The sequence below is a fragment of the Canis lupus genome, chromosome 9, assembly GCF_011100685.1.
Source record: "Canis lupus familiaris isolate Mischka breed German Shepherd chromosome 9, alternate assembly UU_Cfam_GSD_1.0, whole genome shotgun sequence".
Taxonomy (NCBI): domain Eukaryota; kingdom Metazoa; phylum Chordata; class Mammalia; order Carnivora; family Canidae; genus Canis; species Canis lupus.
Window position 1 is genome coordinate 38296243 of NC_049230.1, and position 16024 is coordinate 38312266.

Here is a 16024-nt window from a genome sequence, read left to right on the forward strand (position 1 = left end):
TCCCTTTGAAGAGCCTGCTTCTCTCTGCCTGTGTCTCTGCCTCTCTCTGTCTAATGAATAAACAAATAAATCTTAAAAAAAAAAAGAAAAAAAAAGAAAAAAGAAACTTGGATGGGATTTTGAAATCTGAGAGTGGAAAGAGAGGGGGAGTAGTCCTGGCAAAAGCTCAGAGATGAGGCAGAAGGGGGAAGGGATTAAAAGGTGACTGTGTTACCTTTTTTGGTGATTGCCCACCTTATGCTAAGGTTTTAAATACCTTATGTCACATAATACTTTCAGTGGTCCTTAGTGATGGATTGACCATCTGACTTTATAGGTGAGGAATTGGAGGCCCTGGGAGGTGATTTGTTTTGCACAGTGTTCCCTTAGCTAGGAAGGGGGCCGGCCAGGAATGAATCCTGACTGTGTGGCTCCTCAGGCTGCCCTTTTCCTCCCAGTGGGCTGTGGGAAGGCTGGTGAGGAGGAGGGCTGGCCTGCCTGCAAGGGCCAGGGGATTTTTGTGGATGGGGGGTAGGATTGAGGCTAGGGCAGTTGAGCAAAGGAAAGCAGCCCACCGGCATCCCTGAAGAGCACTGACTGCCAGAGGTACCGTTTTGATGCTGGATGTGTGCATGTGCTCTTGGCATGTTCATAGGCATGTTGGCTGCACAAATTCATCTTTCATGCTACCTGGTTACTCAGTTGGTTTGCGTGGTTTGCTAGCGCTTATACATACGTGTTTCCTTTGCTCATTATGCCCACATGTGTTGACAGCCGTTTTCTCCTGTGCTCCGGCCTGTCTCCACAAGCCGGGATTTTAGCCTGGAGCGCAGTCTTACTCCTGAGGGCGTGTTTCAGATGCCGGTTGACTTCAGAGTCCCTGGCTAGCCAGATACGGAGAAGCTGGGCTGCTGCCTTTGCATTCTGATCTTGCCTCCAATAAGTACACGTTTGAAGAAAGAATAGAAAGTTGTTTAGATTTGGCTGATTGAGCAACTCAGGGCATTTTAATTGTGTCAGCTAGGTCTTGTCAGACTGCATGGACTTAAGTAATGTTCCACATCAGGACCTGCAGCGTATGACACCAAAGCCCCCTCATCGCACTATCAGTCATCCTAAATGTATTTCCTTTCCCAGAAGAAAAGCTCTGGGTATAAATGAACCCCTAAGACCTCAAAACATACATTTTCCACCCGAGTGGCTACAGGTCCCAGAACCATTATGACTCTAGTGGAGCCACGTGTCCTTTTAAGTCGGCCCCTGCACATTTTATTTTATTTTATTAATTAATTAATTAATTAATTAATTTTTTTCCCCTGAACATTTTATTGTGTGGTTGTAACTGTAGAGAATGAGGGAGCTCCATAGGTGTCCTTTCGAAATGCCTTTCAATATTTATAGTCAAAACTGGGTAGTGAACATTCTACCCATTTCCCTGCACGATGCGCGTGACACTGGGACAAAAGTAGGTGCCACTACCTCAGCTGTGCAGGCCTCTTTGGCCCCCCATGAGAGTCTCGGATTTCCACTATGTGGATCTCAGTCTCCAGGGCATTATTGTTAGTTTGAACTCAGCTTTCTATATTTAGAAAAGAGGGAGCAGAAATATTTAGGTTTATGGTCAAGTCACCAGAGGATGAAAAGTTCTTAATCTCTTTAAAGGACTAGTGAGTGTGCTCCCAGGACCATCCCAGTGTGCCCGGGAATTCCCTTTACTGCAGAAGTGTGGCCTGCTCTTGGCTGGAAGAGCTCAGTCAGATGTCACTGTGCTGGCTCAGCCTGTGGGGTGAGAGGCTGAGGATTTGCTTCCTGTGTGTTGAGCAAGGTTTCGTGTGGTGTGTTGTCTGCCGTTGTGGGAGTGGCTGCTGCCAGGCCATGCAATCTGCCTACTGGGTGCTCTTGTCGAGTGGCTAAGGCACTGTCCTTGTACAGATGAGAGCTCCCTGATCATGTCCAGAGGGTCCCCCTTAGCTGTCTGAATATTTGTCTTGGATATGGTCTTATGTGCCACTTGATTCCCAGTACTCTGAGCGGGCCTTCCCAGGGTGGGGAAGCTGTGGATGAGGCACTGGGTAGCGCTTTAGAGATGGAGAGCAAGGGCCGGGACTAGGTCCTGCTGTCGGCTTGGACGGGGCTGAGTTAGGCAGCTTGGCTTGGTGGAAAGGTCATGACTGTGGGCATTTCACAGACAGACCTTGAAGGTGAGCCCCGGCTCTGCTGTTCCCTGCCTGCCCTTGAGTGAGATGCTTAATCTCTCTAGGCCTTGCTTGCTCTGTGAAACAGGGAGGTATGTTGCTAATTATTATTATTATTATTTTTAAATATTTATTTATTCATGAGAGACACACAGAGAGGCAGAGACACAGGCAGAGGGAGAAGCAGGCTTCCTGAGGGGAGCTCGATGCGGGACTTGATTCTGGGACTCCAGGATCATGCCCTGGGCCAAAGGCAGGCGCCAAACCACTGAGCCACCCAGGCGTCTGTACGTTACTAATTATTAATGATGATGGACTTCAATACATGATACAGTGATATAGTAATACTTTGCGGGGTTCCTTTGAGAATTGAATGACAAGCTCTAGCACTTAGTTTCTCGGTAAATTTAATTAATATTAGTAATAACCACCATCATATTTACACAGTTGTTGTCTTTTCTCAAAGATAAAATAGAATCAGTTCAGGATTTGAATCTTGGCTCTCAACGTTAGCTTGTGTTGCCTAGCAATAATAATTATAAGAGGTAATTCTGAAGAATCATGTGTCACATACACGAAACGCATTGTCTCTTAACTGTAAGGCAATCCTGAGGTGTAGGTGCTGTTATCACTCCCATTTTACAGATGAAGACGCAGCCAGAGAGGCTAAGTTCCACATCCAAGGTGACACCATAATAAACGGAGGAGGAAGACTAAATGAAAATGTGGGCGTTTTCCATTCTAAAGTTGGTAATCGTAATTACTAGTCTCTGTTTCTCTATCTGTTATCTCTTATCCTTATAAAGTAAGGCTCAACTGGAATAATAAATGTGGGATCCTGGACGTGGATACACAGATGCATACGACAGGATCTGTCACCTCGGAGTGGAGTTTAACCTGAAATCAAGGGAGCTTGTACCCTGACATACAGGAGGCAGCAGTGATTGGGGCAGGTCTCCCTAGGCACAGCAGCCCCTCCCTCTGTGTCCTCTTCTCAGTCTAACATGGTTTCCTTGGCCTCTTGGTCTAAGCAGCAGACCTGCCTGGACTGCAAGAAAAATTTCTGCATGACCTGTTCGAACCAAGTGGGGAACGGGCCCCGCCTCTGCCTCCTCTGCCAGCGATTCCGAGCCACAGCCTTTCAGCGGGAGGAGCTCATGAAGATGAAGGTGAAGGACCTGAGGGACTATCTCAGCCTTCATGACATCTCTACTGAAATGTGCCGGGAGAAAGAGGAGCTCGTGTTGTTGGTGCTTGGCCAGCAACCCGTAGTCTCTCAGGAGGGCAGGACTCGTGCCCCCGCCTTGTCCCCGGGCTTCCTGGAGCAGCAGGCCTTCCTGACCCAGCCTCACGCCAGCACTGTACCTCCTACCTCGCCGAGCCTCCCCTCTGTGCCTGCACAGGCCACCTCTGTTACCCCAGCCCAGGCTCAGGAAACCCAGCAGGTACGTACCAGTTTGTTGACTCTGCCCATCTCTGCTGCTCTGGGGGTTCGTTTTGCTCTCGTGCCTACAGTGTGAAAGCAGGGTGCAGGGTTAAGCATCTTGATTACATGAGGCCCTTGTGCCTACTGAGGCAGGAATGTTTTCTGTACTTCAGGCTCCTATTTTGTTTTTTTTTCGGAGATGATAATGCGTGATTCCAGGTATTTTTGTGGGTTTTGTATTTAAGACCTACATATCCCAGCTAGTCATTTTTTAAAAACTTATCATTCCAGAAATATTTTGAGAAAACTCACTGTTAACTCTCCAAATTTGGTTCCTTTCAGACTGCTCACCTTCGTTACGGTCTTCCTTAGTGGGTAGGGAATTCAGTGCCTTGGTAACCATCACAGGGCACATGGAGAGGGAAGTAGGGGGGACATTGACCAAGACAGGGTCACTGCTTCTCTTGCCAGTCACTGTTTGGGTGAGGTTGTGGTTGGCATGCTGTTGAATGGTAAGGGCCTTGTCCTGGTCCCAGGGGGCTCAGCCATGGTAGGTGAAGAGCAGCACATGGGCTGAACTGTGAACCGGCCATGGAGAGTGCAGGATTGTGGGTGCCCTCAGGCCCTGTGATAGGGAAGTTGATGTGCAAACCTGCTGCTGGATTAGAGTGAGGCCAGGAGCCTTAACCGGTGCATCAGGAGTGATGGCATCCCACAGATACACTTCAGTGCCTCGGTGACCCTTTTGTTTACATGGCTTAGGCAGTAGCTGGGGCCTTAGGACCTAGAGGATCTCCTTTCCATATCCATTCTGTCATTGACTCTTCAGTCACCTCGGGCAGACTTTAAGCCTTCAGCAGTGAAATGGGGTTAGTAATCCCAGAGTACTTCTGCTCCTGCCAGGACATTGGGAGGACTGGCCAGCGTGACAGCATGTCTTAAGAGCTGTGAGCTCCTTCTAGCTGGCAGAGCATTGGTGTTGTCAGCTCCCGTGCGGGACATGGCCGCTGCCTCCTGTTTGCCAAGACTGGGCCCCTGAATCAGCTGTGGCGGGCACTGAGGCATAAAGGCCGGGGTGACAGTGCACTGCACCTGCTCCTCGGCAGCTATAGTGTGTGCCCTCCCAGCTGGGGTTTAACTCTGCCCTACGCTGGGGCTTGTCAGCCGACAGGTTCTACCTCCTGCTCTGACTGCCTCCCTTTGCTTGGTAGAACACTTCTCTCTGTTTATGGGGAGCCCAGGGGTAACTCGAGGAAACTGTTTTTCTCTAAGGTACCTTCAGGTGAGTTTTTCAGTGAAAGCCATAGGTTCTGAACTTGCTATCATTAACCAGAAATTCCAGACTGCACCTCCAGGTCACACGCATGTGCCAGATTGCATGGGGTGCTTCTCTGGTACTTTTAGAGGGCCCTTGTGTCAGCTTGGACGCTCTGTCCTGGTGAGCTCTGCATTCGTTAAGCCAGGAGAACAGACACGGGGAAGTCAAGCCTTGTGCAGGCTCCTTGCACCTAGGATGCATATCTGCCCAGAGCACCTGCTCCCACATATCCCTGGTGTCCTAGCAGTGGTTGCTAGGGAAGAAGGGGGTGGAGTCAGCAAAGCGGTAGACAGATTCAAGTTAGAGATTTTGATTTAGCCTGTGGGTAGACTGAAAAGACAGGGCACGGTTTCTTTGCGGTATGAGATCCAGTTTCTCTTCCCAGGAAAAAAAGGACCCACAGAAGCATCCATTCAGGAACAGGCTAAGCTCGGAGACACTTGGTGATAACTCCAAGGTGACACCAGGTGACCTATGGGTGCCACATTTACATAGAGCTAAGGGGAAATGAGAGGCATGGATGAAGACAGTTTTGGATGCCTCCCCACACCTGTGTGCTTCATGTGTGCCTTTCTCACCACTTGGCATTTTGGGTGATTTCCACTTTTCATTTCCATTGTAGTTATTTGTATTTCCTTCACCAGCTGTGTTACACATCCTAATCTGGGATGAATGGTTGGGGCTGTGGGTGATTGGTTTCCTGGGCTGTCCCTTTATCGGTGTTCCAAGAGTCTAGAGGAAAGGCCATGAGCTCAGACACACCTTTGCTCCTGGCTCACGTGAGGCCCTTTACCTGGAAAGGGGAGGAGGTGAAGAGGACCTAGTTATGGGGTTTGTGGCCTAAGTGGTGATGAGACCAGGAGGCGCACAGTCTTAACTACTGTTTGACAAAAACCTTTGGAGAAGTTAGAATTCTAAATTCCTTAAGCATAGACATCAATCTTTATAGTTTTAGGTGAATAGATTCTTAGGTACATTAAAATAATTTTGACCAGGTTTCAAGATCATTCTTAGTGTGTGCTGCTGGTTGGAGCCTATTTCTAGAATAAAAGAACAGTGACTGGATGGAGGAGAGGGAACATAGTGGTGAGGGTCTAAAAACTGTCTCATCTGTGTCAGAGGAGGATGCCAGGGAGATGTAGCATGGAGGCAGGAAGACTTGATATGAACAATGTGTAAGAAAATTGTGGGCACTGATGCCAGGGGCAGAACCAGAGATGGTGGGTGGGAGTTACCAGAAGGGTGGTTTGGGATAAGTGTCCAGGAGAAACTGAATGGTAGTTAGAGAGCAGTCCTGCAGTGGAGTAGACCGGTGGTCTTCCTCTCACTCAGATTGTTCAAGCTGAGACCAAATTGACAGTGAGTGGCCACTGATTGCCAGCCTGGTGATGAGCAGAACTGGTGACCTTCTTGTTTTAGAGTTGAAATGTTTGTGTTGTTTCTCTGCCCAGCAAAGTCAGTAGTAAGGAGCAGGCTTTTGTAATGCTGTTTGTTGTTCAAGATGCCAGATTCCTGGGGGAGATGGGAATATGTTTGGATATGGTGTGAGCTGGGAAGAGGCCCACACTGTGTGAATCCCTGGGACATCTCTGTGGATGTGATGGCACCTTTCTCTTCCCACAGGCCAATGGCCATGTGTCTCAGGACCAAGAGGAACCCGTCTACCTGGAGAGCACAGCCAGAGCACCTGCTGAGGATGAGACCCAGGTGGGGCCTCTGCTTGGGTCTGTGCCTTTGTGTTTGCTCTTTCTCTGGTGTTATCAGGCTGTGATTAGGACCTTCTCAGCAGACTCCAAAGTGGAGAAGAATCAGTCTGTGATGACAGTCCTACAATTCTGTTTTCAGGGGTAGAGCTTAGTGCTAGCTTTCCAGACTAGCTTTTGAAGCCAGGTGTTAGGGCAGAGTTGTGAGGTCTCAGTGGAGACCAGGGAGCCTCATGGCCCATTCGTTTCTAGTCTCTTGACTTTCTGTAAGCTGCCAATGGGCAGGCTCCCGGTGCTGCTGTGCAAATCTTGTTTGTTTCTTCTGCTTCTCATGCACAGTAGCTGTTGTGAAGGGAAGGAGGTCAGAAAACCAGGAGGAGGGGAGGATGCAAGGGGGTTAGACCTCAGCCATGTTTGGGCCAGTCCAGAGGCCCAGCCGACAGGGCCACGAAGCTGTGGTCAAGGTGGTGTACAGAGCAGTGCTCGCCAGGGAGGTCTGCTTCTTCCACAGGGCAGCAGAATTCTCTCCTAACACCCTGCTCGGTGCTTTCTTGTGCTGCTACATTTCATCTTTACAGGAACCCAGTACAGTAGGACAGCTATGTCTCCTTGATGGAGGGGCAGACAGGCTTAGGGAGGTGAGCTACTTGCTCCATAGTATTTAGCACCAGCCAGTGGAGGAGTCAAAATTAGGGCCATGTGACTCACACTGGTGCCCCTTCTACTGTGTCATACTGATTGGTTGGCCTGGGGCTGGCCACGCCCGAGCCCCAAACCATGGGCCAGGAAGAGTTTGTGGTATCTTTCACACTGCCAAGTGCCATGCCAGGTGCTCTTCCTGCCTCTAGTCCTGCTCATCGAGGTCAGTCCCCAGAAGCGTGACCGGATGGATGCTTTGGGGTCCCCCAAGAGAGAGCTTGGGAGGTGAGAGCTGAGCCCACCAATCCACTGTTGCCATTGCAGTCTGTCGACTCGGAGGACAGCTTTGTCCCAGGCCGGAGGGCTTCCCTGTCTGACCTCACCGACCTGGGGGACATTGAAGGTCTGACCGTGCGGCAGCTGAAGGAGATCCTGGCCCGCAACTTCGTCAATTACAAGGGCTGCTGCGAGAAGTGGGAGCTGATGGAGCGGGTGACGCGGCTGTACAAGGACCAGAAGGGGCTCCAGCACCTGGGTGAGGGGCTCTGCAGCACTTGCTCTCTCTCTGCAGTGTGATAGCATCAACCTGAGTGTTTCCGTGCTTTTAGCCAAGCCAGGAGTCACCTTCCACATTTGCACCGGCTAATAATAGCTGCCATTTGAAGTGGAGTGCCAGGACCAGGCAAGGCACTGTAAACATTTATTTAGTCCCCACAGCTGCCTGTGAATAGGCCTTATTAACATGACTTCCCCTCCCTTTTTAAGATTTATTTGTTTATTTGAGAGACCGAGATAGCACATAAGCACCAGTTAGGGGAGAGGCAGAGGGAGAGAATCCCAAGCAGACTCCCTGCTGAGTGTGCAGCTTGATCCAGGGCTCGATCTCATGACCCTAAGATCATGACCTGAGCCAAAATCAAGCATGGACACTCAACTGACCAAGCCACCCAAGCACCCCTAGCCACTACCCTTTTATTGTAGAGCCCAGGTTTGCAATGAAGATTTCCTGGACTGAGTCCATAGCCTTTCCCACTCCGTGTCACCCCGCCATACTCGCTAGTAGCTCAGCAATACTGTTCTAAACAGTTAGGAGATGAGGATGTGAATCTCTGCACACATGGTGCAAGGGGAATATATCTATGCTGCCTGAGCTTGGGCTTTCCCCATGGTCATTTCCCAAAGCATTCTACATGGTATCATTTTTAGGTGGTGCCCAGTAAAATGTCCAGGTTTGTGGTTAAGTGAGTTTGGGGGGGAAAACATTGTCTCTCTCTTACTAGGGTAGATGGTTTAGGAAGGGCAGAGAAGTCCTGCAGAAGAGGAACATGTTTAGCTGTTTTAAACTCATTTCCTAAAATTTCACCCAACTGATTTAGCTCCTGCAATCAGCATTTTGATTCCTTAAATGCTGTTAGTGGTTGAAGTCAGATTTCAGTCTCTCCTATCCCACTAGTTCATCAGAGTTGGGGAAGTTTGACTAGTTAGCTAGGCGCAGACTACGTTTTCCTTCCGGGGTCATCCCCAGAATCCCATAGAGTTATGAGGTCCTAGGGAGTGGGACATGGCCCCACCTGGGAACTTCATCCAGGCTCCTTGGCTGACTGGAACAACAGTTCCTTCCTTCCTTTAATGCTGGCTTCAGGAGCGATAGGAAAGGATACTGTGTCCGTGCGGTGTCCTGCCTACTTGGCAGTGTTGTTCAGGCAAACCGATGAAATCCCTTTCTCTGCTGGACCAGACCCACCAGCAGGGGCTATGCGTGAGAGGAGGACCGGCGTCTGGCTTGGCTCTTGGCCAGTCTGCTTCCCGAACAGGGATGCAGTCAGTGCGCGATGAAGCCAGCCTGGTTGGAGACTTCTCATGCCATCACGTATTCAGACCTTTTCTTTCTCTTTCCTTTCAGTGTGTGGTGCTGAAGACCAAAATGGTATGTATTGCTTCTGTTTGGGACCGTGCTTAGACTCTGAGCTCTTCTCTTTCCTTTCTGCCACCCTACTTCCTCTTAGCAATCGAAGAATTCTGAGCATATTGACATCCATAGAGAGTGTGGGGGAAATGCACCGGGAAGCAGGGCTTCTAGCATCGTTAAAAATTCTCATTCTTGCCTTGCTGGGAAGGGTGTAGAGTGGCAGCGTACCCAGGGGCAGATTGATTTGCATGTCTCTGGGTTGCCAGAGCTCAGGAGCCAGCATTTGTAAAATATTTAACAAAGTGAGTGGTGGCATGTGTCACATTCGGTTCATTTTTCATATTCCTGCTGCTTCCCCTATAGTTTTCACTCAGTTCTGGTCTGAGTGGGGAGGGTCTCTGTGGGTACATCAGGGACATTACTTGGGAAGCTTAACAACTTCTGCTACCAACCAATCAGAAAGGGAAGTGACCTGAGCCTTGTTTATACATGTGTCACATGTGGTGCTCTCTGGGCACAAGCATGACCATCTCTGCTGCCACACCCCCAGCTGTGTCTTATAGACCACACTGGGCCTTCAGGTACCCCAGAATGCACTTGCAGGGGTCTTGCTGGGTCTGGGCTCCGTTCTAAAATCTACCTTTCTGAAAGCTTTAAGGCTATGTGGTTGTGAGCTCTTCCCCCAAGAGAGAATGTTCTCAAAGTGGTGTTGAGGCCAACAAAACATTCTAAAACTTTCAGAAGACTGACTCCAAATTTGTAAATTGGCAAAATGGCCTTTCACTCAGAATGAGGCTGTCTTCTGGCTGATAAATCCTGAAGAGTTGCTTTCTTAGCTCCCCAAAACCCTTGGGGATTCTAGACCCACCCAGGCCCCTGATACTAAGATCAGGCTATTCTACTTGCTGTCTTCCTTTCTTTTTCTTTCTTTCTTTTCTAAAAAAAAATTTAAAGATTATATTTATTTGACAGAGAACACAAGCAGGGGGAGTGGGAGAGGGAGAAGCAGACTCCCTGCTGAGCAGGGAGCCCAACATGGGCTCCATCCCAGGACCCCTCAAGATCATGACTTGGGCCAAAGGCAGATGCTTAATTGACTGAGCCACCCAGGTGCCCCTTCCTTCCTTTTTCTGATTCCCTGGGAGAATGCTGGCAACTGAGTTGATGAGTTTGTTAGTCCTAAGAAAATTAATATATATGTATTTTAAAGATTTTATTTATTTGAGAGATAGAGAGATAGCAAGAGAGAGGAAGAGCAAGGAGAGGGAGAAGCAGACTCCCTGCTGAGCAGGGAGCCTAACTGACACGGGACTTGATCTCAGGACCCCAGGATCATGACCCGAGCTGAAGGCAGATGCCCAGCTGAGCCACCTGGGTGCCCCTTAATATGATACTCTGTACTTCACTCCAGCTCACATTATTTGTACAGTTGAGTCCTTTCCAAATCCCTTTTAGGGCCAGTAGCTGCTCAAAGGGGTAATGAGTTTCACTGCCTTTTACTACTAGCCCCTTTTCAAGTGTTGCTTGACTTTTTGTATAGTCCAGGAAGCAGGAGAAAAAAAAAAAGTGCAGAGCAGCAGAGTACAGATAATTCTGTGGAGTGGGGCAGGTGACTGGTACAAAGACAGCTCCCTACTTAGGGCTACCTTGTTCAGGCTACCTTTTTTTTTTTTAATTTTTTTAAAAATTTTTATTTATTTATGATAGTCACACACACAGAGAGAGAGAGAGAGAGAGAGAGAGAGAGAGAGAGGCAGAGACATAGGCAGAGGGAGAAGCAGGCTCCATGCACCGGGAGCCCAACGTGGGATTCGATCCCGGGTCTCCAGGATTGTGCCCTGGGCCAAAGGCCGGCACTAAACCGCTGTGCCACCCAGGGTCCCCCCCCCTTTTTAAAAGATTTTATTTATTTATTCGTAAGACACACACACACACACACACACACACACACACACACACACAGGCAGAGACAGGCAGAGGGAGAAGCAGGCTCCATGCAGGGAGCCCCGCGTTGGACTTGATCCCAGGTCTCCAGGATCAGGCCTGGGCTGAAGGCGGCACTAAACTGCTGGGCCACTAGGGCTGCCCCAGGCTACCATTTGAAGATTTTATTATTTTTAGAGAACAAGAGAGAGCGCAGGGTGGGGACAGAGAGAATCTCAAGCCGACTCTGCACTGAGCATGGAGCCCCACCTGGGGCTTTAGGCTACCATTTAAAACATGCTGGGAATGGCTGGGTTTTTGGACATGAAGGTTTTTCTGTGTTTGCACTAACCTAGGATACTGGCCATGCCCTCTGCACCTCCCCAGCCACATGAGCCAGCCAGCTGTTACTGAGTACTTTGTGCCCTGAGCAGTTAATACTACTTTGATAGTCCCTGTCCTCAGGCCTGCCCAGAAGGCCAGCCGGCCTGGATTTGAATCCTGACTCTGCCTAGCAACTGTGTGTCCTTGAGCAAGCCACTTTAACTTCTTGGCCTCAGTTGTCTCATCTATAAAATGAGTAATGAGAGTACCTACTTCATAGTTTTTATGAGGACTCAGAGTTAAAATATGCAAAGCTCTTAGGACCCTGCCCCTGGCACAGCATTCTGCAAATATGAGCTGTTATCGCTTCCTTGGGAGGTGTTCATTTATCAGATATTTTGAGAACACCGACCACATGATTGGCATTTTAGGGATTCAAAGAGAAATATCTAACCTCAGAACACCGAACAGATGCTAAGTATATAGATGCAGAAATTGACTGAATTTGTTGAATTAAGGAGCTCGTAATGTAGTGGGTGAGTTTAAACATTTTAATCCAATGTGAGCAGCAGGTATGGGGTATGAGGAAAGTTTTGTGGGGGTAGCACTGTGGAGGGAGCCCAGATCTCTGTTGGGCTCTTCCAGCAGCTAGCCTCCTCAGAGAGAGCCCTGGAGAATGTTGCAGGACCACACGGAGGGACCCCCGGGATCCTTGGCTGTATTCAGTTGGGCATATGTTTACCTATAAGCCTTGCCCATCCTTCATGAACCACTCACTATGGTTCCATATTACATTTTTGAACCTTTTTTTTTTTAAGATTTTATTTATTCATGAGAGACACAGAGAGAGAGGGGCACAGACACAGGCAAGGGGAGAAGCAGGCTTCACGTAGGGAACCTGACGTGGACTTGATGCCTGGTCTCCAGAGTCACGCCATGGGCTGAAGGTGGCGCTAAACCGCTGAGCCACCAGGGCTGCCCTTGAACCATTTTTATTTATTTATTTTTATTTTTATTTTCTTTATTTATTCATGAGAGATGCAAAGAGAGAGAGAGAGGGACGCAGAGACACAGGTAGAGGGAGAAGCAGGCTCCACGCAGGGAGCCTGATGTGGAACTCGATCCGGGACTCCAGGACCACGCCCTGGGCCAAAGCCAGGCTCCAAACCACTGAGCCACCCAGGGATCCCCCCTTGAACCATTAAAAAAAATCTTTTTAGCATGATCTGCCTCAAGGGATAACGAGTTGCTGAGTGCCACTTACTCACTATATTAGAGCCTCAACTGTCTGAAAAAATTTTTAAGCTTTTGAGGACTTTGCCTTATTTAGCTTTCCTGTTCTAGGTTGTATTTGATCTCCAAGTACTTTATTCTCCAAATCTACAGCCTGACCTGCGGAGGGTGGGCTTCAAAAAGCAGCTGGGTTTGACTGGGGGGAATGTTTGCTTGGAGTTCTAGCTGAGGGCAGTGTGTGGATTTGGGGGTTTGTTCCAGCATGCCTGGTCTCCCTCCTCCATCCCCCTGCCGCCCCATGCACTTACACAATCTCTTTTTGCCTCTGCCCTCTTTTCTGCCCTGTGTTTGTACAGGGGGAGCAGTGCCGCCCGGCTTGGAGGAGAACCTGTGTAGGATCTGCATGGACTCGCCCATTGACTGTGTTCTGCTAGAGTGTGGCCACATGGTAACCTGTACCAAGTGTGGCAAGCGCATGAATGAGTGTCCGATCTGCCGGCAGTATGTGATCCGAGCTGTACACGTCTTCCGATCCTGAGGGCTTGCACCGGCTTCTTCAGTGCCTTACAGGGACATAGCTTGCAGTGTCTGGGCTCCAGATTGGCCAGCTTGGAGAGGGGCAGGCTAAAAAATCTGCAGTGGTCCTAAGACCAGGGCAAGCAAAGTTGCTGTCACCTCTGGGTGTGCCTATCTTGCCACGGAGGTGCACCTCTTGGCTGGCAGAGCCTGAGGCCAGTGGGAGCTGGTACAGATCGCATGGGCAAGTCCTTGTTTCAGTGATCTTGGGGTAATGATGGTAATTGATGGAGAGAGGACTTTCCAGAACTTGGACCATATCTTCCTCCCTTCGTCTGCAAACCTAACAGTTTCACCCTTCCTCCTGTGCCCCGCCCATCCCCGAGCTGCCTGTGTGTTTCACTGGTCAGAAGTCCTGGTGGAAATGGTTCTCTTCCTCCCCAGCACATTGGATTTATTTCTGGTCTCTCTGGCTTTCTGTGCTTTAACCAGCTTTGCTAAAATCTCTTGCTACATTGCCTAAACTCCATTTGTTTGTTCAGACCAAAAAGATGTTAGGTTACCAGACCGATAGTGATCCTCCTTAGGACTAAATTTGGACCAGTAAACTTTCTCTGGTGAGAAATGAAACACAAATGCTATTGAAAAATTTCAAAGTCATCTAGAGTTGCTTCCTTAAGTGCTGGGCTTGGAAGCGGGGAGTCTCCTGAGCTAACCCTGGGAGCCTGCAGAGCACCCGGCTCCGAGACTGCAGGGAAGTTGGGAATCTGTGTGTGTGTGTGTGTGTGTGTGTGTGTGTGTACACGCACGTGTGTGCACACACGGTGGCGTGTGGATCATCTCTGCTTCTCTTAGGGCCTGTGTGCCATCCTTAGTTTACAAGAAAAGGGAAAGTGTTGGATGGAAGCAGTAGTTTTCTGCTTTGATTTCTCCAGCACAGAGGGATTATAAACCACTTTGCCCTGAGAATGAAGCCCCTCTTTCCATGGAGGTTTTAAACATGGGCTCACTGAAGGCATAGAAACAAATGCAAAGAGCCTTACTTCTTTCTAGCTAGACTTCTGAAATTCCTAGAGACCAAACCTGAGCCCCTCCGGGGTGTCTGAAGGTACTGAATGGGACTGGATTCAGCCCTCAAGCAGACAGCTTCAAGTCTCAACCCCTGGGTTCATGGGGCCCCCTGCTCCCATTTCCTTCCTCAGCCTACTGACTTGAAGGCAGGTAAGGAAGCAGCCTTCTGTCAGCCCTTTAGGAAAGCCCTTACCAGTTAGAGGGTAGTCTTGAGCCCTCCTAGGGTGGTTATTACCACTGGAAGAGCCAAAGGGCCTAAGTTTGCTGGAGTTTAGCCATGAACAAACACATGCTAGAAGAGCTGTGTGCTGACATCACCAGTGGGAGAACTATACAACCCTGAAGCATCTGAGGGCCTTGGCACTAAACTGCGCCCCCCCCCCCCCCCCCACCCCCCCGATGTGCAGTCAGGTTCTCTCCGACTGGAACCAGTCATGACTTTGGAAAACAGTGGGAAACCTCCCAGGGGACCTGTTTATTGGTACAGATATACTTGGGCTCTCCCCCATCATCAACCACTATTCCACTTCAGAGGAATGGAATTCTCTCATAAAGTAGTTGTCAGTTGCACACTGGGCTGCTTACCTTGACATTACACCAAGTCCTGGATGATTTGATTCTGACAGCCTTTGTAGGAATTGAGGGAATCAAGAGATAGGTCTGTGAAAAGGACCTTTCACCTTTCTGCTGGACAGTATATACTACAGTTTACAATGCCTACCGGTTTAGCAGGGGATTCAGCTACTTTTCGATTCCACTGTGAAACAGGTCTCTATATATGCAACTCAGTTAAGATCTAGCAATAACTTCAGGGCAGAAACTGGCTCTCTCCCTACCCATAACTTGCTTTCACTGCTGAGGCCTTACCTCTCCCTACCTCCCACATTCCCTCCTAGACAGAAGTTAAAAATAATATCCTGAAGGTTGGCTAGTAACCTCACTAAGAATTAGAACTGATAACATTTGCTCATTTTGGAGAACTTGCCTTTAAATCTTTTGATCTCTTTTGGTGAAGGTTTCGTTTCCATTCAGGAAAAAAGGTGTCAAACAACCCTGATTTGTTGTTGTTCATCATTATTGCACCAAATAAAGGCTGGGAATTCCAAGTTCCCATTTCAGTTACTATCTAACTTAGGTAGGAAACTTGATTTTTATCTCTGAGTACTCTCTTTTGCCCCTTATGGATCCTTGGTCTTAATGATCATGAAACATCTAATTCTTTCAATTATTCCGTGGCTGCTTCCGTGATTGTTCTGAGATTTCATTTGAGACTTGTTTTAAGACTTGGGAAAGCTGACTGGTTCATAATATATTGGAATAGCTGGATCCACGCTAGTAAGAATAAGCTGTACAGGAATTAGTGCACAACATATATTGTATAAATTTGTTGCAATCTTTTGGATGTGAATGTGTTACTTCAAGTGGCTTATATTGATTCTCTCAGACTTACTTGGGTGTTAAAGCAAACCCAAATGTATATATTTTTTTTTTGTTACAGAGCTCTGCTTTATAATTTTGTAATAAAATTTCACTCTAGATACCTGTCTGATCTGGTGGGAGGACACCAGAAGTCTGAGAGTTAAGACTGACAAAAGAGCTAATAGACCACAAGCTGACCCTAGGCTGTGTGCACCCAGGTATGCTCTTGAGAGACTGCATTATTTGTGGAAGTGCTTGGCCTCCTGTTCAACACATGAGGAGACTGAAGTCTGGTTGTGGTTTGACTCATTCAGGATCTCACAACCAGTATGTGGGAGAGGCCACAGAATAGCCTAAAAGAGGATGGGA

General features: G+C 48.6%; 1 protein-coding gene across 12 annotated transcripts in view; it reads left to right on the top strand.

The window, feature by feature from the left end:
- The window catches only part of RFFL (ring finger and FYVE like domain containing E3 ubiquitin protein ligase), a 78868-nt gene that overhangs the window by 56594 nt on the left and 6250 nt on the right, over positions 1–16024 (top strand). For 7 of the 12 annotated variants that reach the window (XM_038548121.1, XM_038548127.1, XM_038548120.1 and 4 more), the window contains exons 3-7: positions 3209–3619; positions 6542–6625; positions 7585–7795; positions 9164–9187; positions 13006–15774. In XM_038548121.1, the coding sequence (XP_038404049.1) occupies positions 3209–3619; positions 6542–6625; positions 7585–7795; positions 9164–9187; positions 13006–13187 (912 nt within the window). In that variant the 3' untranslated portion in view covers positions 13188–15774. Of the gene's footprint in view, positions 1–2819; positions 2925–3208; positions 3620–6541; positions 6626–7584; positions 7796–9163; positions 9188–13005; positions 15775–16024 lie in introns of those variants that run through there. The other 5 variants (XR_005364662.1, XM_038548125.1, XM_038548118.1 and 2 more) reach the window with 4 other exon arrangements.